This window comes from Oncorhynchus tshawytscha, linkage group LG08 (genome assembly GCF_018296145.1).
Source record: "Oncorhynchus tshawytscha isolate Ot180627B linkage group LG08, Otsh_v2.0, whole genome shotgun sequence".
NCBI classification, from domain to species: domain Eukaryota; kingdom Metazoa; phylum Chordata; class Actinopteri; order Salmoniformes; family Salmonidae; genus Oncorhynchus; species Oncorhynchus tshawytscha.
The window spans coordinates 17484336-17507220 of record NC_056436.1 but is presented as its reverse complement, the minus strand read 5'-3'; the positions used below and the strand labels follow the sequence as shown (position 1 = coordinate 17507220).

The following is a 22885-nucleotide window of genomic DNA, read 5'->3' as shown; positions in this document are numbered from 1 at the left end:
GCTGCTGAGAGAGAGAACCCCCAAATCAAAGGTCTTGTGTGCCATGTTACTCTTCCGACAGGACAGCACTTGTGTTACAAATGCTGTGCAGCACACTAACTCAGTATGTGGAATGTTGAGAGTATCATGGATGTCTCTGTACTTAGCCTGGATGGAACACATAACAGATCATTGCACAACTGTTACTGGTCAGTCAGTGATCAGGATGCTCTATTCAATGGAGTCACGAGCAGTGAAATGTTGGTTGAACTTCGTTCTTTACGAGGTTATGATAGATTGATACTAAGAGCAGGAAAGCACTGATTTGTTAGTGGTCCAAATATATTAAACAAAAGCTGCTTTCTCTCTGGTTGCTTTCTGATTTATAGTTGGGGCTTGATGTTTCAGTGTTTTGGATGTACTGTCCTGTACACCACTAGATTAGAAAATCGCCTCAAAAGGTATTTCAACAGCGCTCGTCCACAAGTGCTTGGGTATGGAAATAGCTTTGTATACGAATTACAGGCAGTCAGGCAGCCGCACCCCTCTTCCCGGGTGTGTTTTAAAGTGCTATTGTATTTGTATGGAAAACCCCAGTAGGTTCAGGTGAAGGAAGTGCCTTATGAAAGGAGAGGGCAGCCATGCATTTATGGGAAAGGCTACGTGGCTGACGTGCAAACCTATATTTAATTTCCAAATTGGTTAAAATTGGGTTTGGTTAATGTTAGGGTTAGCCTAATATAAGGGTCAGTTTTAGATTTGGCTAGTTGGGCTGTCAATTGGATCCTGGTCAGAAAAGTCTCCTTAAAGCATCTACAGAGAATACGTAGACTGGACCGACAGCAACGCTCCGGCATTTGACGCCGTTTTCTTCTACCTTTTGAGTCTCAGCGACTGCTCAGATAAGAAACCAAACTACATCTCAACCTTATAGAATCCCCCCCAAATATTTTGTTTTGAGGTGATAATGTTACTTTAGGCTAAAACAGATGTGCTTTTTTTCTTCTCTGACTGAAAGGGATGACATTCTATTTGTAGCTGATATGCGAGTGAATACATTGAAGCAGCATATCAAATTAGGATAATGTTGTAGTTTACACTGGCAAGTATAAGAATATTTGCTAGGGTATATTTAATTTTAAATCTAATTATTTTACAAGGCGATGTAAGAAGCTAAAGGGCTAGCTAGCTTGCAGTGTTTAGTCAACTTGCTAGCAAGGGAGGACACTACTTTTGCTTTCACCACAAATGGGAAGACAACAAGAGAACCCCAAAATATATTTTGTTTAGAAGTAATAACTAGTGATTACAGGCTATTGTGAAATGTTTGAACCTGCTGTAGCCAACTAGCTTGTCATGTGACTTTTTCTCTGACCAAACATGTTCTATTTTTAGGCGCTATGGAAATCGACACACAAGCAGCATATCAAACTGGGAAAATAAGTATATTTGACAGGGCATATCTTTTTTTACTATTTTATAAATCAGATTTATTTAACATGGAGATGTGGCAAGCTAAAAAGGCTAGCTAGATTGCAATGTTTTTAGCCAGGCTGCCAGCAAGCTATTCCCCCCGCCCCCTTGTAAGTGGGACCGGCGAGGATATCATGTTACCAAAAGATGTCCGCTACTCAAAATCCAACTCCTCCCACATAGGCTTGTGTGGTACCCAGATACCGTCCTTCTCTCATCTCAGGATTTACGGTATTACTTACCGGCATAGCATACAAGAAAATACCAAATGCTAACAAAATTAGCACAAACTAATAGTGAAATCACAGATGCTATTAGCTAAATGCTAAAAAGCAAAAACCGACTAAGTATAGCTAGTAGTTACCAAATCTCATTTTCGGTGAGTGTAGACATTTTCCATCTAAAGTGAACGAGACAAATTGTGCAAATTAACAAAGTTGTGACACTACTCCTCCTTCAGAAAGCATGTATGTGTACCATGAGCAGAGGGGAGAAGAACGGAGGAGGGGAAAAACGCTAGTAAGAAGCACAGGGAAAAATGGCAACTGTACAGAACTCAAGAGCTCTAACAGAAACCCCATTATTAGATACACTATGTAATACTTTTGTATGTGGACACCCCTTCAAATGAGTGGATTCGGCTATTTCAGCCAGACCCTGTGCTGACCGGTGTATGAAATGGAGCACACTGCCATGCAATCGCCATGGACAAAAGTGGCAGTAGGATGGCCTTACTGAAGAGCTCCGTGACTTTCAATGTGGCCAGTCATAGGATGCCACCTTTCCAACAAGTCAGTTTGTAAAATTTCAGCCAGGCTAGAGCTGCCCTAGTCAACTGTGAAGTGGAAATGTCTAGGAGCAACAACGGCTCATCTGCGACGTGGTAAACCACACAAGCTCACAGAATGGGACCGCTGAAGCATCTAGTGTAAAAATTCTGTCGTTGGTTGCAACACTGCCTCTGGAAGCAACGTCAGCACAATAACTGTTCATCAGGAGCTTCATGAAATGGGTTTCCATAGCTGAGCATATACACACAAGCCTAAGATCACCATGCACAATGCCAAGCTGCCATTGGACTCTGGAGCAGTTCTCTGGAGTGATGAATCACATTTCACCATCTGGCAGTACAACAGACAAATCTGGGTTTGGCGGATCCCAGGAGAACGCTACCTGCCCCAATGCATAGTGCGAACTGTAAAGTTGGGTGCAGGAGGAATAATGATCTGGGGCTGTTTTTCATGGTTTGGGCTAGGCCCCTTAGTTCCAGTGAAGGGAAATCTTTACGCTACAGCATACAATCACATTCTAGACGAGTCTGTGCTTCCAACTTTATGGCAAGAGTTTGAGGAAGGCCATTTCCTGTTTCAGCATGACAATACCGCCATGCACAAAGTGAGGTCTGAGTAGAAGCAAGTCCCCGCAGCAATGTTCCAACATCTAGTAGAAAGCCTTCCCAGAAGAGTGGAGGCTGGTATAGCAGCTAAGGGGGGGCAACTCCATATTAATGCCCATGATTTAGGAATGAGATGTTTGATGAGCAAGTGTCCATACTTTTGGTCATGTAGTGTATCTAATGACAAACATTTAGTAGCGACTTGCATACAAGTGTAACTTCATCACCTCATGTGTTCAGCAAAACAGACTGCTGATACGTATAGAACACTATGGATTTACCAGCTCCCGCTTTCTCCCGTTGTGATATTTACAAACAAACACGTGACTGGCTCAACTGTTCTGGGGAACTAAGGTAAGCTTCATAATGTGACGGGTGAAATGAACACAATCTGCTTTATCTCCTAACGTATTGCACAAGTTGACTGCAGGTATTTAAAGTAGCTACAAATATTAATATGTATTGGGACAAACTTCAAATACTTTGGACTGTATTGAAAAACCATCTTGTGGCTTTTTCCAAATGCCCCGGTATACAGCTCAAGCCTACACGCATTTACGTAGGTCAATGGTGTGGAGCTTGTAACTTTTTAGTGTCTCCCTGTGTCCATAGGGACATGCTGCTGCAGCAGGATCAGAATGTGGCCAGTCTGAGCTCCTTCTGCTGCTGACATTGGAGATTCTGCTCTTCTCTGTGGGCTTCGGGGTCATTCAGGGTGTCCTTTTTCCCCTTTGGTCTTATCCCAGTTATGGGACTGGCGTGTCGGCTTGGCTCAGTAGGGTGTTTGTGTGTATTTGTAGAGTGTGTAGGCCTACGTGTGTAGGCCTACTTGTGTATGCGGGGGCACATGTTGCATATGTTGAGTGGAGTAGCAGGAGAGAATCTGACACCTACCCATCATAATCATAATCAGAAGTCAGTGGAGAGGAGACCCGCTCTCTCTACAAAACTATTGATTATCTAGCTGCCGTATATAGACATAAGAGTCCTGGCAGCCAATTGGCTGCAATGCTTTATTTCCTCCTTGACAGCCACACGTCTCTGTAAGTGGAGAAGCTGGGGCCCAGCTCTGTGGTGGCCAATGACAGCTGTTTAGGTGAAGCTTTCTCTTTAACCACGTGCTGCAATGCTGTCCTGTATGGAGAAGGTTGGGAAGAATTTCAGTTAGCACTTTACTAGCTTTAGGTTAACTCCCGTGCATGCATACATACACCCACATACTCTAGTCTACACTGGTGCTGTGCCCTAGGCATGCAGGCCACAGGACAATGGGCAACAGAGAAACTTTGAGTTGCAAGGATTCTAGCTAAATAGAAAACGCCTCTTCGGGAACCATGTAAGTTAGTCTCTCTCTCTCAAATAGTCTCTCTCTCTTGTTCAGTGAAATGACAATAGGCCTAGTTCCAGTTTAATTTATTCTGGGTTGTAAATTCTGTATCAATCCAATGATATTTTGATTGAGCATTTTAAGCATAGTGTGGTGTTATCAAGTTCTGTTGTTGGCCCGCACCCAGAAAGTGGCTTAGAGTAGAAGTGCTAATTTAAGGATCATGTCTTATTCATTATGATTTCATTACTTTTATTCATTATGATTTTAAAAGGCAAAACTGAGCTTAGATTTTCACTCCTACTCTGAGAAACCTGATTTGCAAGCATATCGCTACACCCTCAATAACATCTGCTAAATACGTGTATGTGACCAATAAAATAAATGTAATTTGATTTACTTAGCCTGGTAGTTTGGTCACAAACCACAACCGACAAAATGAGGAAAAACCTAACGTTGAGTAGAAGCACTTCGGAGAACTAGTTAGAGTACAACCATATGAATACGCAGCAAGAGCAATGCTCAACAGAATAATTTATTATACAACAATCACAATTCAGAATGTTGTTCGACAAGAAGCTTTTTGTCAATTAGCTCATTGGTCTTCATCATCCGACACGTTGTGGGGACTGCATCGTATGAAAAGTTTAACTACAAATTAGCAAAACACTGCTGTAAACACTTTTTGAACAGCCTACTTCCCTTATGGCAAAAACAGAGCCTTTGAATCCATCAGCTCCTCTCGTAGACAATTGACTTGTTAATCACAGGCCAGTCCTAAGTACAAAGTTTGGGCTAAAAGTGTATTTGCAAGACTAGTATAATCATGTCATGTGCAATAACCTTTAGCACCTCCACAAGCAGCAGCAGTTTACTTCCTCAAAAACCTGTCATTTTAAGCCAATCAGTTTAATGGGAGGTGGTGAACTTAATGTCACTCCAGTCTCTTTCTCGCCTCATTTAACAGCTGATTTACACAACAAAATGGGTGGTTCAGGTAATTCATGACATGGCATAAGTGGTGGGAGCTGGCCTTTCTGATGACATCACGACTTCCTATCAGACCAACTCCTTGAATGCCCTATTCCTTGAAGTTTGCAGTTGTCTAAACACTAGTTTATTTAAAATCTATTTGTTTCCCTTAGTGTGTGTACTTCACTGTACTTGATCGCTTTTCAACAGTAACAATTAAAAACGTTGGATCTTTAAAGTCCTACTCTGTCTCCCTTTCACTTCAAATATTTTGGGTACTTTTTTTTTTTTTACCCCTTTTTCGTGATATCCAAGTAGTAGTTAGTCTTTTCCCATTGCTGCAACTCCCGTACATACTCTGGAGAGGCGAAGGTCAGGAACCATGTGTCCTCCGAAACACGACCCCCGCCAAGCCGCACTGCTTTTTGACACACTGCTCGCTTAACCCGGAAGCCAGCCGCACCAATGTGTCGGTGGAAATGCCGTACAGCTGGCGACCGAAGGCCGCATGCATGCGCCTGGCGCGCCACAAGTAGTCGCTCGAGGGAGGTGGGACAAGGACATCGGCCGTCCAAACCCTCCCCTAACCCGGGCGATACTGGGCCAATTGTGTGCCGGCCTTGTGTCTCCTACTCGCTGCAGGCTGCAACACAGCCTGGGTCTGTACTGACTCTGTAGTGACTCTGTAGTGACTCCTAGCACTGCAGTCTGGGACCTTTCAATAAAATCCCTGGTTTTCAGAAATCCACATTTGAGAATTCTGTATTTCATGCTTGCCCCCCCCCACCCTTTGTCCTAAGTTGTTTGTCTGTGCACGGTGAGTGATTCTGTGTGTCTGTCTGAAAAATTAGGTCATTTAATGTTCTCAATAGTAGGCCTGCACTGTACAGTCATGGCAAAGTTTTGAATGACATAAATATGAATTTTCACAAAGTCCGCTGCCTCGGTTTGTATGATGGCAATTTGCATATACTCCAGACTGTTATGAAGTGATCAGATTAATTGCAAAGTCCCTCTTTGCCATGCAAATGAACTGAATCCCCCCCAACATTCCACTGCATTTCAGCCCTGCCACAAAAGGACCAGCTGACATGTCAGTGATTCTCTCGTTAACACAGGTGTGAGTGTTGACGAGGACAAGGCTGGAGATCACTCTGTCATGCTGATTGAGTTTGAATAACAGACTGGAAGCTTGGAATCATTGTTCTTCCTCTGTCAACCATGGTTACCTGCAAGGAAACGCGTGCCGTCGTCATTGCTTTGCACAAAAAGGGCTTCACAGGCAAGGATATTGCTGCCAATAAGATTGCACCTAAATCAACCTTTTTATTGAATCATCAAGAACTTCAAGGAGAGTGGTTCAATTGTCGTGAAGGCTTCAGGGCACCCAAGAAAGTCCAGCAAGCGCCAGGGCTGTCTCCTAAAGTTGATTCAGCTACGGGATCGGGGCACCACCAGTACAGAGCTTGCTCAGGAATGGCAGCAGGCAGGTGTGAGTGCATCTGCACGCACAGTGAGGCGAAGACTTTTGGAGGATGGCCTGGTGTCAAGAAGTGCAGCAAAGAAGCCACTCCTCTCCAAGAAAAACATCAGGGACAGACTGATATTCTGCAAAAGGTACAGGGATTGGACTGCTGAGGACTTGGGTAAAGTCATTTTCTCTGAATCCCCTTTCCGATTGTTTGAGGCATCCGGAAAAAAGCTTGTCCGGAGAAGACAAGGTGAGCGCTACAATCAGTCCTGTGTCATGCCAAGAGTAAAGCATCCCTTTACTTCTCACAAACAACCCACATTCTGACAAACTCCAAGCATTGATTATGCAAGAATGTGCTGCCATCAGTCAGGATGTGGCCCAGAAGTTAATTGACAGCATGCCAGGGCAGATTGCAGAGGCCTTGAAAAAGAAGGGTCAACACTGCAAATATTGACTCTTCGCATCAACTTCATGTAATTGTCAATAAAAGCCTTTGACACTTATGTAATGCTTGTAATTATACTTCAGTTTTCCATAGTAGCATCTGAAAAAATATCTAAAGATGCTGAAGCAGCAAACTTTGAAAATTAATATTTGTGTCATTCTCAACTTTTGGCCACAACTGTACAGAGATGCATTTTCTAGCAGACTTTGCTGGAATGCGCTGTGGAAGTATCCTAGTTTGTTTGTCCTTGTTTTGCTCAGACAACAGAGACTTGTTTTATTGCACTTTTTCTTCTGTATCCAGCTCAGACCCCTCTCTCTTCTTCGATGTGCAGTGTTCTGTTTTCCCTCTTGTCTATATAGCCTTAACTCTCTGCTTACTATTGGCCAGTGTCTAATCAATCGTAACTTGAAAGTGGTGTTTCCTCAGCCTGCCTCATATCCATCACCCATGTGTAAATATGTGGATGTTATTGATTAACATGCTAGCTGAACATGTTTTTATTGTACATTGAACGCAAATGTTGTAGGCTTGCTAGGCTACATCAGTTCTTTATCAGGGTTCTCGACAGATACAATTGTGCAAGCATGCAGGATCACATGTCCAGTACTGACCCTCGAATGTAACCAAACATTTAGGAATGTAACTCGTTTTCCACCCTTATCCAGCCACCTTGGCAGGGACAGTAGTCCATGACGAAAAGGAGGGTGATTTGATATGATATGCGCATTGGTGCTGAAAATACTTGTGCTGGGCTAAAAGATAATACTGAAATAAAAGAATGAGGCCAGTAGTCTTAATTATCATTGTGTACAAGAGGTGCAAGCATGTCCCTCTGACTGATGGTCTTGTGTTTTAGCTAGCCAAGTGGATGGTAAGCAGAGCAGGTTTCCCCTCCCCTCTGTCCCCTCAGTCCCCTGGCTGGTCACTGTTCCACTGTTCCCAAAGCAGCTTTTGTTCAGGCTTATCTGGTCTTCATGGCTGACATAACTCTTTGAAAACAAACTGGGCGCTTGTTTTTCCCCAGCCTGCGAATTAGAATGGGGGAAGGGCTTAATTGAATATCCCAAATGGCATCCCTATTCCCTGTATAGTGCAGTACTTTAGACCAGTGCCATATGGACCCTGGTCAAAAGTAGTGTACTAATAGAGAGTAGATAGGATCCCATTTGGGATTCAACCTTTGAGTGAGCATGTTTCCATTTCAATGTTGGCTTAGTTTGAACTGAAGCCCATGCCTTCAGTTCATTTATACTGTATGAGCATTTGGACTGGATTCAATACTTTTGCTTTGTATTTACAAAGCTACAGAGTTTACTACAAGGACATGCTAAATGTAGGCTGCTGTGTTTTTAAGTCTTCAATGACTGCTAATGAATATTACAAACTGTCATTTTGGTTTGATCTCTGACTTATGTTGAAGGGGGGAAATAATTTGATGCACAGCCACATCTTTGTTGTTTTAACCAACTGTGGTTGACTTTTGTTACAGATCAGTGATGGTGGGTTATTTTTAGGACTTGTCTCCATTAGATTCATATTGGATTGTCTTAGAAACGAGGCTTAAGGGAATTCAATACAAAGGTGGTTAAACCACAAAAATGCATTGTAAAACCATGTAAAGGCATCTGTTTTTTTTCCTTGTCTGTTTTTGTTAGAAGTGCCAGGTTTGCATTACATAAGGGCATTTCCATCTAAAAGGAGCCATGAGCGCCAACATGTGAAGTTCATAGGAGCGTGTCAAATGAAAGCTAAAGTTTTTTTTTTTTTTTTTAAGGGAATGTGTGTATATATATTTTTATTTGATTTCTGGTCAAACGGATGGAAAAGGGGTCTTGTGACTTTCTGGTAGATGTCTAAAAGGTATTAGAAATACATAAACACTATAATGTTGAAGACCCCTTCCAACTAATATCGACACATATTTCGTTTTGGATAAATTATTTGCCTTCTGTAAGTTTAAGAAACATTGCCGTGTGCCTTGTAACTCCATTACCAAAAACCCACATCTTTCTGATATTTTTACATTTCTCTCCCGCATGAGGGAGGATAATGAACATTCACAGAAGTAACAATTAAAGGTAGACCTACCAATTAGTGTGATAATTGTTATGTTTATGAATTATTAAGTGAATCTGTTACGGATTTACTGCAATGGGAAATCAAAGTAGTCACAAACCAGAGTTGGGTCACCTGCTACTGTCCTCCCTTCCACTGGCATTGTGTGAGCATTGTAGAGAAGTACCGCACAGAACATTACAGTGAAGTAAAGAATTAGAGTACTGTAGAGTACAGTAATGTAATGTACTGAATATCTACTGTTCTTTACACAAATCAAATATTATTTGTCACTTGCACTGAATACAACCGGTGTAGACCTTACAGTGAAATGCTTACTTACAAGCCCTTAACCAACAATGCAGTTTACTGTGATGTCCAAACATGGACATCTGATTGATTCTGATTTGGTCTGGTCAGGACCAACCAAATGTTGTCTTGTTTGGGGACGGAACTAATTAGAAAAATAGCCCGTGTTTAGAATAATACCCAAACATACAGAAGGATATTGCATATTTCTACCATTTTTGTGTACCTATTCAGGATACATCACCATGACGAGAATGATATCCATAATGATGAATTTCTGTATAGTACAGATGTAATTCTGTTACCAGATGTAAATTCACTACCTACTGTAGTTTAATAACACGTTTTGTTTTTACTAACTCAGGGTGTCATGTCCTAGCTGATCCCCCATTCTTTCTGCAAATATCTTTTGAATCTTATTGCGGAGTAGATGTTTAAAGCTGCAATATGTAACTTTTTGGGCGACCCAGACCAGATTAACATAGATATTTGAGTTATAGAACTGTAAATGTCACTGAAAGACAGTCTCTAAGAAGTGGTAGATCTGTTCTGTGCTTTATTTCTATGCTTCCTGTTAAGTTTAGGTTATGCTTCTTTTTTACTTTTACCAGCTTCAAACGGATAAATACTATCTTTGGCTGTTGAAAATATATTTCACACCGATTTTAGATGGTACAATGATTATCTACATTCTCTATGCTTGTTTTAGGCAGACTATTAAAAGTTTTGCAACCAGGAAATGGCGGAGCAATTTCTGCATAGTGCACCTTTTTTAACAGTTTTTGGAAACCGTGGTCGCATAAGTAAACTGAGGGAGATTTGACATTAATTCTGTTACCCAACTTTGCATCTGCACAGTTCTTCCAGTAAATGTTTTGGACATTTTCTTTGAACAATTTACAAAGTACTACGGAGTCTGTAATTATGTTACTGTGGAATTGCCCATAAGCCATTCATTCAGTAGAACAACAACAATATTTTTGTGTGTATTTTGCTAGTATATTTACTTGTTGCAACTGGTCTGTCAATCTGTCAGGCTGCGTTCTGTCTTGTAGTGTTTGCTTCTGAATCGTCCCTGGGCTCATTGACTTTGGCAGTTCTTCAGATCATTGTTCTTGGGAGACCAGGGTTATTCACTTATGATTGTTGGATAATTGAATTGCCGTTATGTCGGCATAAAACACAGCCATGTTCCTTCCTAGTCAAGGTGGTCTGAAACTGAACTGTGTAATAAACTGGACATCCTGTACCTGTCTCCCTACAGTGTGTTGGGTGGGACCCTGAGCTGTAAACTCATCAGATTGTGGCCTGCAGACGACCAGGGGGTTGTGGGAGAAGACGGGAGAGAATCGTCCGTCGCAACACCAGTCTCACTGGACTGGAGGGAATGCCTGAGAGATGTGAATCTATGAGTTACTGCAGCGCTACTGCCGCCTCTCACAGGGAACCTAGGAACCACCACCACCCAACCTGCTGCAGTCAGCCTGGAGGTAACCCTCACACACACACACACACACACACACACACACACACACACACACACACACACACACACACACACACACACACACACACACACATCACCACTCTACTTACCTACTGCATTGTTAAAGGGACAGCTCCCCCAAATGACATACCTGGCTCCTTATGTTTAAAGTAGTTTATGGCCAAGTAAGGCTACAATTCATGCTTTATTTGTAGGGCTGCACGATTAATCGAATTCATTGTGATATTGACATGAGATTTTTCTTCATTGACACTCTGTTAATAGAGAACTAGTTCTACAGTACCTCCAAGGAGATGCGCTAGACTCCTTTCACTCTACATACATAGTGGATGCTGACCAATCACAAGCGTCCCCGCTTAGAGCGTGCACTTAGATGCTGGTGAGGAGAGAAAGGCCTTTACCAAAGACAGACCGTACAGTCAAAGATATTTATAACCAACCCAAGATTGTTCATCTGTGACGTTTACAGTGGGAGCAAATGAAGCATAGTGGGCAGAACAAGCAAGTAGGTGGGCCAAGCACAAGCTAGCGATATCTTATTGGCGCGTTGTAGCATGTATTTTTATATTTCTGTTAGGGAGCGCCTCTCCTCTGAAGTGTGCACAAACTCAATTAGACTTTGCACTCCTTTAACTATTAATAATAATAACTTTGGCAAAGTGTCAAGTCTATAAAACAGTGCACTGTGTTTGTAACAGATTCTAGTTTTGGGAACAGAAAAAATGTTTGAGATCAGATGTTTCACAGATAATAACATTTGCAGAATGACGGCCCAGTTTCACCTAGTTCCATCCTCTCCCACTACCTGCGACTGGACTTCCTCTCACTACCATATTTGGTGGTGTGAAAACGTTCTAAACGGATGCTTCAGCTTCATAGCCCTGTGTCTGGGTTTTCGCTTCTGTCTGGTACAGTATTAGATTTAAAAAATCTGTCTTTACCTCAGTTTGTCGTGGAAAACATGCGTGCTAACGAGAACTTCAGTATGGCGCGTCTTCAGTGGTATGACAGTATTTCTGCTACAGGCACACCGATGTCAAACAAATGCAAGTGTTGTGCAAAAAGTGCCCCGGTTGTGGTGACAACGAGGCAATACGACAAATGTATTCAATAATTTAAAGTATAACCATCCCCTAATTTACCACAATTGCATGGTTAAAACAAGTGCCCAATAGCAGCAAAACCCATCAGCCACAACTAGCCACCTGCGTTAAACAGGCATTTGATTGCCAATGCATTTTGAAGTGTTAACTCTCTACGAAAAACATCTCGTAGACGCATAGAAATCATCACTGAGCCTATCACATAGCCAAAGACATGTTTCCTATTGACAGCCAGCAAAGACGCTTCAGGAAGATGATAAACAAGCTGGACAGGAGATGCAAGATTCCTTCTCGCACATGTTTCTCCCAAGTTGCCATTCCAACACTATAACAAAATTAAGGGAGAAGTTGAAACGTCACATTGAATGACTGACAAGACTCATGTTTTTGGCACTTTTTGACTTTTATCATTTTAATTATTATGATTATTTGTACATAATTACACAATCATAAGCTTCCTATTCCATCTGCAGCCTAAGGGTGCCTGAATAAATAATTATTAGGTTATTTCAGAACTCATAATGGTAAAATAGGAATTAAGAACTCATGTTATTCATCAATTAATAATTGCTGTGCTTATAACACACTATACTTTGATCATGTTAAATATATTTTTAGTGGTGTAAGGTTGCAAGTTCAAATCCCCGAGCTGACAAGGTACAAATCTGTCGTTCTGCCCCTGAACAGGCAGTTAACCCACTGTTCCTAGGCCGTCATTGAAAATAAGAATTTGTTCTTAACTGACTTGCCTAGTAAAATAAAGGTAAAATTAAAAAATCTTATCTGTAGCCAATAACGATGTTGGAAAGGATTTGTTTAATTTGTCTTTGTATTAGTTTAGCAAAGAATGTATTCATTCATCTCCTGTCAAAAGTGATGATCTCTACCCTGACACTTGTTTTATCCATGTCTGATGGAATTGCGATGTTACCCAAGTTTTTGAAAACCTCAATTCATAATTGCAATATCTGGGCCAAAAAATAGAAATGAGATAATTTGTCCAAATTGTACAGCTTTATTTGTTTGGGGTTTGTTTACCTAGCCAGAAAAGTATATTGTGTTTACCTCGTATGTAAATGACGACCCATGTCTTTATGACACTGGCCTGTGCTGTGCTTCAGGCTGCCTCAGCCCAAGAGTAGTATTTGAACCCAGGTCTGAAGCCCACTAGCTCCCTGCCTCGCCTCAGGAAGAACATGATGTGATGTTACACCATAATTGCAGCAGGCAGAGCCTCAGACTGATTGCTCGGGTTTGTCCCAAATGTACCCTATTCCGTATATAGTGCACTACACTAGGCCCCATAGGTCTCTGGTCAAGAGTAGTGCACTACATAGGGAGAATGGTGCCATTTGGGACACACCCTCATGTGACTTCATACTTTTGAAGTTGGATCAGTTCCCTGGCAGCGCCCCATGCTGAAGAAGTCATGGACTCTTGAAAGAGGGAAGGAGAGAGAGTGAAAAAAGGTTGTTAAATTGAAGCTGCTCTCTTTCACTGAGTTCATCCATGAGCTCACCCCATCTGAGCCCATGACTCACCCCCCCCCAGTCTACCCAGGGCCAGTTCTGTTGTGCTTTTCACTTCAGACCGCTTGTTTTCTTTTTACCCAACGCTAAGTTAGACTTTTCCCTCAAATTGCCATTAGTGCTGATGTGTTTTAGGCACAGTCCAAGTAATTGAGAAATGTCTAGGGGGTGTCCCCCAAATGGCACCTAGTCCCTATATAGTGCATTCATTTTGACAAGACCCCTATATAGGGAATAGGGTGCCATTTGAGGCGCAACCTCTGTAGGGTCTGAACACTGCTGGGAAGGGGAAGTGTCTCTTCTGGCCAGGTTGTGTAATAATAAGCAACAGTAAAACTTGGCGAGCCAGACCAGGGGCCTGTTTAGGAGGGTGCAACTACAACGTTACAAAACATTCACATGGAAGTATATTGTGTAGAACACACAATTCTGTCATCTAGAATAGGGAGTCATTTCAGTATCTCTATTCCTTACATTTCTATTTGCAAGGTTTCTGAATGTTTCACCTCACTGAATAATACACTCCTGAGTTGGCTCCTCTCCAGGCATACACCCCTTGTTTGCCATGACAATGAATGACAAGGAGTTGTCATGACAATGGCAGAAACCGACTGTTGGGACTTGGTGAATTAGTCTGGTTTATTTGGGTTAATGAAGAACACAATCTTTGCCCTGGCTTGAAAGCTGAGCCTCCTGCCTGCTTAAGTGCTGCCAAGGCAGTGTCTTCATTGAAACCAGGAAGTGAAAGTTGGAGTATTGTGCAAGTCTTAGTGTAGTTGCTGCCATGGAGATATATGAGCCATGTTGATGTTGGTGCCACTCTTAACTTGTTGCTGTGACTGCCCGTGTGTGTATACACACACAACGTGATACTGACCTGACACATGAATTCCTTCTGTCGGTTTCCATAGAGCAGTGAGAACACTGGGACTGGTGGGAGAGAAGAAAGGAGAGGAGAGTGACGAGGGCTACTGCAGGCCTTTCAAGGACACACAACAGGCTGCAATTTTTCTTTCCTTGACACACTGCTTTACACACTCACCGGCTAGCCAATGAGTAGATGAAGCCAACCCAACCCCACCCCTAGAAAGCAGTGTGCATCCCAAATGGCAGCTGATTCCCTATGTACCTTATGGGCCCTGGTCGAGATTAGTGCACTATATAGGGTGCCGTTTTGAGAAGCAGCCAGTGCCTTTGCTGTCACCTTGTTGCCCTCTAACACCTCCCCCACCCCTGCATGCCATCCCTGAATTGGTCACGTGATGTGCCACACCTCCCCTCCTTTCTGTCCCCCATTATCAGAGTTCCAGGGCTGCAGTGAAGAATGCCTTATATGCACTTGTGCCTGTAAGGCTGTGAGGACTAGGGCCTGTCTGCTGTCTGTCCTGTCCCACTGTGGCTGCTTGAGGTCATGTCCTGTGTGTCTGTGACAGCGAGAGAGAGACTTGCTTTGGCAACGTTAACATGTGTTTCCCATGCCAATAAAGCCCTTGAATTTAGTGTGTGTGTTAGGGGTGTATCGGGGGCTAGGTCAGCTGAGAGGGCCTGTTTTAGGGCCCAGCTGTGTCTTGACTTGAAGGCTCTGCACCCATTGTGTCAGAGCAGAGGGAGGATGGGCTGGGGGAACAGCAGTCCTTGTGTTGAGGTTTAGTGTGACACGCTGTTCCATGACCAAGACACTTAATGTGTCCCAAATAGCACCCTATTCCCTATTTAGTGCACTACTTTTGACCAGGACCCATGGTGCACTACTTCTGACCAGAGCCCTATGTAGGGAATATGGTTCCATTTGGGACTAAAACTGTCTGCAGTGTGAACAAGAGGGTCATCTGGTTCTGAGCTATCCATTCCAAGGCATGGAGCTCTGCTCCTTCTTCCTGTCTTATCATTAGGATGAAAGATCTCTCATAGATAAGCTTAGGAAACAGGCTGCATTAAAGGAAGGAAGAATCCACCCATTACTATAATTTTGTGTTACATAACACTATGTGAGAACAATGTTTTTTCTTAACATTTTCATTATGTCATAATGTTGATAGCAACATGAAAAGCAACACCCACAATGCTCTTTACCAACTTTAATATAAGCATGTGAAGTACAGTTGAAGACAGTCGGAAGTTTACATACACCTTAGCCAAATGCATTTAAACTCAGTTTTTCACAATTCCTGACATTTTAATCCTAGTAAAAATTTCCTGTTTTAGCTCAGTTAGGATCACCACTTTATTTTGAGAAGGTGAAATGTCAGAAAAATAGTAGAGAATTATTTATTTCAGCTTTTATTTCTTTCATCACATTCCCAATGGGTCAGAAGTATTTGGTAGCATTGCCTTTCAATTGTTTAACTTCTTGCGGATCAGTAGGACGCCAGCGTCCCATCGACAACCTCTGATGAAATTGCAATCACAGAAATAGTCATATTTAACATTCATGAAAATACAAGTGTCATACATCAGTTAAAAGCTTAACTTATTGTTAATCCAGCCACTGTGTCAGATTTCAAAAAGGCTTTACGCCGAAAGAACACCATGCGATTATGTGAGGACAGTGCCCAGCACACACAAGCATTAAAAACATTTTCCAACCAGGCAGATGCGCCACGAAAGTCAGAAATGGCGATAAAATAAATTGCTTACCTTTTTTGAAGATTCTGTTGGCAGTCCAAAAGGCCCCAGCTACATCACAAATTGTCGTTTTGTTCGGTACTGTCCTTTATATCCCCAAAAACTCAGTTTAGCTGGCGCACTTCATTCAATAATCCACCGGTTTCCCTCCTTCAAAATGCATACAAAATTAATCCCAAACGTTACCAATAAACTTCTCGAAACAAGTCCAACAACGTTTATAATCAAACCTCAGGTACCCTAATACATAAATAAATGTAAGACTGAGAATCGTTATTGTCATTACCGGAAAGTACGCACATTCACCAGAACTCGTAATAAACACTACAGCCAAAATGGGAGCCACTTAGAAAAACTACACATTTTTCCAAAAACAAGCCTGAAACTCTTTCTGAAGACTGACATCTAGTGGAATCTCATAGGAACTGAAATCTGGGAGGTTTTCCCTTCATATTACAAATGACAGCCATAGGAATCAATGGTTGGTGGATTTTTTTTCTTTTTCTGGATGGTTTGTCCTTGGGTTTTTGCCTTCCATATCAGATATGTTATACTCAGACATTATTTTAACAGTTTTAGAAACTTTAAAGTGTTTTCTATCCAAATCTACCAATTCATATGCATAGCTTCTGGGCCTGAGTAACAGGCAGTTTACTTTGAGCATGCTTGTCATCCAGACGTCAAAATACTGCCCCCTAGCCCAAAAAGGTTCACTTGGGTCAAACATGTCAGGTAGCCTTCCACAAGCTTCCCAAAATAGCCTTCCACAAGCTTCCCAAAATAAGTCGGGTGAATTTTGGCCCATTCCTCCTGACAGAGCTGGTGTAACTGAGTCAGGTTTGTAGGCCTCCTTGCTCACACACTTTCAGTTCTGCCCACAAATGTTCTATGGTCAGGGCTTTGTGATGGCCACTCCAATACTTTGACTTTGTTGTCCTGAAGCCATTTTGCCACAAATTTGGAAGTATGCTTGGGGTCATTGTCCATTTGGAAGACCCATTTGCTACCAAGCTTTAACTTCCTGACTGATATCTTGAGATGTTGCTTCGGTATTTCCACATTTTCCTTCCCTCATGATGCTGTCTATTTTGTGAAGTGCACCAGTCTCTCCTGCAGCAAAGTACCCCCACAACATGATGCTGCCACCCCTGTACTTCACGGTTGGGATGGTGTTCTCTTGCTTGCAATCCTCCCCCTTTTTCCTCCAGACATAACAATGGTCGTTAAGGCCAAACAGTTCTATTTTTGTTTCATCAGACGAGAGGACATTTCTCCAAAAAGTACGATCTTTGTCCCCATGTGCAGTTGCAAAGCATAGTCTGTCTTTTATAGCAGTTTTGGAGCAGTGGCTTCTTCCTTGCTGAGTAGCCTTTCAGGTTATGATGATATAGGACTTGTTTTACTGGGGATATAGATACTTTTGTACCCGTTTCCTCCAGCATCTTCACAAGGTCCTTTGCTGTTCTGGGATTGATTTGCACTTTTCGCACCAAAGTACCTTCATCTCTAGGAGACAGAACACTTCTCCTTTCTGAGTGGTATGACGGCTGCGTGGTCCCATGGTGTTTATACTTCTGTACTATTGTTTGTACAGATGAACGTGGTACCTTCAGGCGTTTGCAAATTGCTACCAAGGATGAGCCAGACTTGTGGAGGTCTACAATTTTTCTTTTGAGGTCTTGGCTGATTTCTTTTGATTTTTCCCATGATGTCAAGCAAAGAGGCACTGAGTTTGAAGGTAGGCCTTGAAATACATCCACAGGTACACCTCCAATTGACTCAAATTATGTCAGAAGCTTCTAAAGCCATTACATAATTTTCTGGAATTCTCCAAACTGTTTAGTCAGTCAACTTAGTGTATGTAAACTTCTGACCCACTGGAATTGTGATACAGTGAAATAATCTGTCTGTAAACAATTGTTGGAAAAATTACTTGTCATTCACAAAGTAGGTGTCCTAACCGACTTGCCAAAACTAGTTTGTTAACAAGAAATGTGTGGAGTGGTTGAAAAACTAGTTTTTGTCTCCAACGTAAGTGTATGTAAACTTCTGACTTCAACTGTAGCTAGTTAGCTGTAAAATTGCCTTAACAAACTGCACTATCAATTTAGGATTCTACAATCTCACCATGTTCAACCTGCAGATCGAGTTACCACACAGTGGAGTCTGACATTTGTAATTGCACCATGCAATGCACCCTGGACTGAAGAGGCAGACAAATAGGAGAAATGTGTTAGACCCTCTGTTAAATTACAAACTTCTCTTAGGAATATGCAAAATATCATCAATGGCTCATTCTAGAGAACATTTCCCATGTAATAAAATCGGCCAGTATAGAAATCTGACATGTATGATAGACGTTTTCACCATCTAAGAGTTGTATTCCTATTAACTTCCATTGCAGTGAGAGCATTGCAGTGAGAGCATCTTACGCCAATCTAAAGTAGGCTGGCTAGCTACAGTAGTCTTCAAGGCAAGCCCAACACTTTTCCACTTAGTGTTTTCATGAGGGAGGTTTTGCCGGGGGGGGTTGTTAGGCACAGGCACGGCAAACGTTCTCCTCCTGGCCTTGTCTCCTCTCCTTCTGCATCTCCGTGCCAAGAGTAAAATGTTCAGAATGTGTCAGATACAAATATAATCACTAGAGCTGACTTAAATAGCTATTCTGCCTTCTATGAATATTCTGACATTGCATCTTCCTGAACAGGCCCCTGGTCAGACGGTCACATCACATGCAACACAGTAACTCATTCATTTCCTTCTGTTCCAGGGTTGCAGCCATGCATCTCAAGCAACACCCCAAACTGCAGAAAGAGATCTACCTGGAGTCCAATCAAGACAGCCAGAGAGGCCTTCATGTGAGCCAGCACGGGGTCCTTTCACAGAGGACAGTGTGGGGGGTCCGCCCAGCAGTGGCCCTGATTGGTCCGATAAGCAACGGGCTAGACCAGGGTACTGCCTGCTACCCCCTCAGTGTCATATCCACCAACACCCTGCAGTGCTGCAGTAATGACAACAGTGGCTCCAACCACCTCAACAACAGTAATAATAACCACGGTGACAGTGGACTGCAGACCTCGAGGCTGAGTGAGTCCGAGGGGGATGTATTCTGCAGTAGTGCCACCTGGGCCCAGAGTAAAACCTCCAAGACCACCTCCTGCAACACACCCCCCTCCCTGCTACTCTCCACCTGCACCACCTCTTCTACAGGCTCTGAGAACCAGGAGGCCTCCTTAATCTCTCATGAAGGGGAGGACAGAGAGGGACTGTTGGAAATCTGGGCTGTCATCAAGCCTGGCAACACCAAGGAGAAGATCGCCATCTTCGCCTCGCCCCAGTGCCGTGGAAGCCTGGTGAACTGTGGCGATGGAGAGGCCGGTGAGGACTTGGTGAGTAGCAGCCAGGTGAGGACCGTGTCTGTGAAGATGAAGAGCTGCTGGGAGGACGAGGGTGGCTCTGTGGCCAAGCGCAGGAGGAGGTCAGGGTCTCAGGGGCACCACCGGGACCGAGATAGACAGTCATCCGGAGCCCTGGAGACACTGAGCCCCACTGAGAACAGCCCTGTAGAGGTGACCCTCTGCCTCAGAGAGAGCCCCAGAGTGCCTGAGTGTGGGGAGGTGGTTGTACGGGTGGATGGGGAGCAGGTGTGTAGGGTAGAGGGTGAGGAGGTGAGTGAGACTGGGACTGACAAGGCTCTCTCTGTGGTGGAGTTGGTGGCCTTCTTGGAGCAGAGAGCCAGCGACAAGCAGGTGGACTCTAAGCCTGTGTCTCTGCGGAGCTCCACAAGCATTACCTTAACCAGGGGGCTGTCACTGACCCTGGAGCCTAAGCAGCCCAGACCCCCAGACCAGAACCCCCAGGGGACCGATGAGGCAGAATGTGTAAAGGTGTCAGACATGGTGGCCAAGCTGGAGTCAGAGTGCCTGAAGCACCAGAGTGTTAGAAGGGAAGGGTCCAGATCTGGGGGAGAGCTCTCACGCAACAGCCTCACGCGCAACAACCTCTCACGCAACAACAGCCTCTCGCGCAACAACAGCCTGCGGAGGAGGGTGGGCCGGGTGCTGCTGGCAGGAGCAGATGCCTTCTCCATCTCAGCCCAGCCACCACCACCTCAGTCTCCCACTGGGCCCCACCATGGACTAGAGGAGACGACCAGGGTGCCACACCGCCACATTAGTCCCTCTGCTGGCTATCCCTCTGCAAACACCAGCCACACGGACAAACTAGCTCCCAGCAGCTGCCGTGAAGCTGCTCAGTTGGCTTCCAGCACCTCTGACTCAGCCTCTCCGTCTCGCAGCATGGACTTTGGGTGTGGCGCCTCTGTCGTCAGAGAGCCAGAGGAGAGCTGTGAGGCCCAGGGCCTGGGGCAGCAGAAGAAGAACAGGGCTGTAGAGTCTGGGCAGAACCTGCACTTCCAGCTCCTGTCAGAGCAGGCCAGGTCCAGCAGTACAGAGAGCAGTAGTAAACTACAGTGTGAGGAGCCCCTCCCAGGCATGCTGTTCTTCTCACACACTCTGCCCTCACAGGTGGTACTTGAACACACACTCCCACACACAGTCAATACTCCCACCCACACACACACACCCCAGGAAATGAAATCCAGCCCTAAACCCACCAGAGACTCAGCAGAACCCTCCAAGATTCAGCCCTGTGACCCTTCTATCACTTCTCTACTCCCTGAACCCATATTGCACAGTGAGAACTGGGCCAAAGAGGAGGACGAGGCGGTGAGTGAGGGAGAGGGGAGTGATGTTAGCCGGTGTGAGACAGTGCCTTTCCCCCTGCGCCGCATGGTGTCTCACGAGTTCCTGGAGATGCGCTTTAAAATCCAGCTGCTTCTGGAACCCCAGCAGTACATGTCCTTCCTGCCTCATCACATCATCATCAAGATCTTCTGCCTGCTGCCCACAGAGAGCCTGGCCGCGCTCAAGTGCACCTGCCACTATTTCAAGTTCATCATCGAGAGCTACGGCGTGCGCCCCGCGGACTCCCGCTGGGTGTGCGACCCCCGCTACAAAGACGATCCCTGCAAGCAGTGTAAAAAGCGGTACGGGCGCGGAGACGTGTCCCTCTGCCGCTGGCACCACAAGCCCTACTGCCAGGCGCTGCCCTACGGCCCTGGGTACTGGATGTGTTGCCATGGTTCCCACAAAGACACGCCCGGCTGCAACGTCGGTCTCCATGACAACCGCTGGGTGCCCGCCTTCCATAGTATCAACATGCCAATCTATAAGAAACCCAGGGAGGTCTCTGAGGAGTAGTGGTACAGACAATGGGAGGAGAACTGACTTGACTTCTGTGCGCTTTATTTTGTCTGAGGGCTGATGTCTGTCTGTTGCCATATGTGCATGTGCATTTATTTGTGGGGAGTTTGAGGGAAATCATGTTGCTGGATCTCTTCCTTTACCACTTCCCCCTCCTGACCCCTAACCTCTGACCCCTCAGGTCCTCTGAGATTGTGAGCACTTTAACCGTGGTCAGAATTCTCAATCCTCAAAGGATTCTGTCAGGGTATTCTATTTACTTTTGGGTTGAAGAATAAACTCTGGTTCTGATAAGTGTGTGTTGAAGAGAAGAGCTTTAATGAGTCTTTGTCTTCAGTGTTGATGCTTAATGTGTCCCTCCTTACCATAGCTCTTTCCTTATGCATCAACTGACCGTTACATTGGAATAGATACTTTAGTCAAGGTAAAGCCTATCAATGTTATGCAGTGTATCCCACCCACAAGTGATTTACTCAGTGTGTGTTATGTTGTTTAAGTGAATACATACATGGCTGCAGGTCCTCGGTTTATGCAAAATGTGAATCAACCCTATTCCATATCCCGGATGCTTCCCAAATGGCACTTAATTCCCTATATAAGGCACCCACAGGGCTCTGGTCAAAGGTAGTGCACTATATAGGGAATAGGGCGCCATTTGGGTAATGGAATCTATATCCCCACTCCACTATATCAGGCTCCGGGTCAGAGAGGCTTTGTTGTTTTTGGATCTGATTGAAACTAGTTTGTTCTGTGTCCGGTTGTGTTTACATTGTACATAGTGCTACAGAGTCCTATATCAAAAACAGGGAGAATAAGTGTGACGAGCAGCAAGAGTATCTATGACTTGACTTGAATGCATTTATTAGCTTCAGTTTGGTAAAAAGAAAAAGGTATTTACCCTGTCATGTGTATATTGCTGAATGATATTGGGTGTTTTTTTTGCAGTGGGTCCCAGATGTATAACCCAGTCTGTAACCCATATGCTTATTACAGCTCGCATTTTTTTTTCTCTAACATTTTTTTTTATGTGTGTTGGAATTGGCATACACTTCCCTATATAATGCACTACTTTTGACTAGGTCCCATAAGGCTCTGGTCAAAAGTAGTGCGTTATTATATAGGGAAAAAGAGTGCCATTTGGGATGAGTTTGTTATTAATATCCCTCTTTTTATAATGCTATAACTTCTTGAAGGGAAACATGGGAAATGTCACCTCAGTGTTTCTGTTCTTTACAATGACTAACTGGACATGATCTAAAAGAAAAAGAATCAGGCTTGATGACAAATGGGAAAAATAATGGTCTCTAAAAGTAGTTTGCTCCCAGATATATATTTTTTTAACTTTGTTGTATATTCCTGCTGTATTCTCTGTAAATGCATTTTACTTCCAATAAAGCGCATTAATTCGGAGGTTTTAACTGTCA

The 22885-nt window shown here is 43.8% G+C and overlaps 1 protein-coding gene across 3 annotated transcripts in view; it reads left to right on the top strand.

The window, feature by feature from the left end:
* LOC112256860 (F-box only protein 34) overlaps positions 1–22885 on the top strand; it is a 29856-nt gene extending 6971 nt beyond the window's left edge. For all 3 annotated transcript variants that reach the window (XM_024430407.2, XM_024430409.2, XM_024430408.2), the window contains exons 2-3: positions 10698–10923; positions 18968–22885. In XM_024430407.2, the coding sequence (XP_024286175.2) occupies positions 18978–21458 (2481 nt within the window). In that variant the 5' untranslated portion in view covers positions 10698–10923; positions 18968–18977 and the 3' untranslated portion in view covers positions 21459–22885. The remainder of the gene's footprint in view (positions 1–10697; positions 10924–18967) is intronic.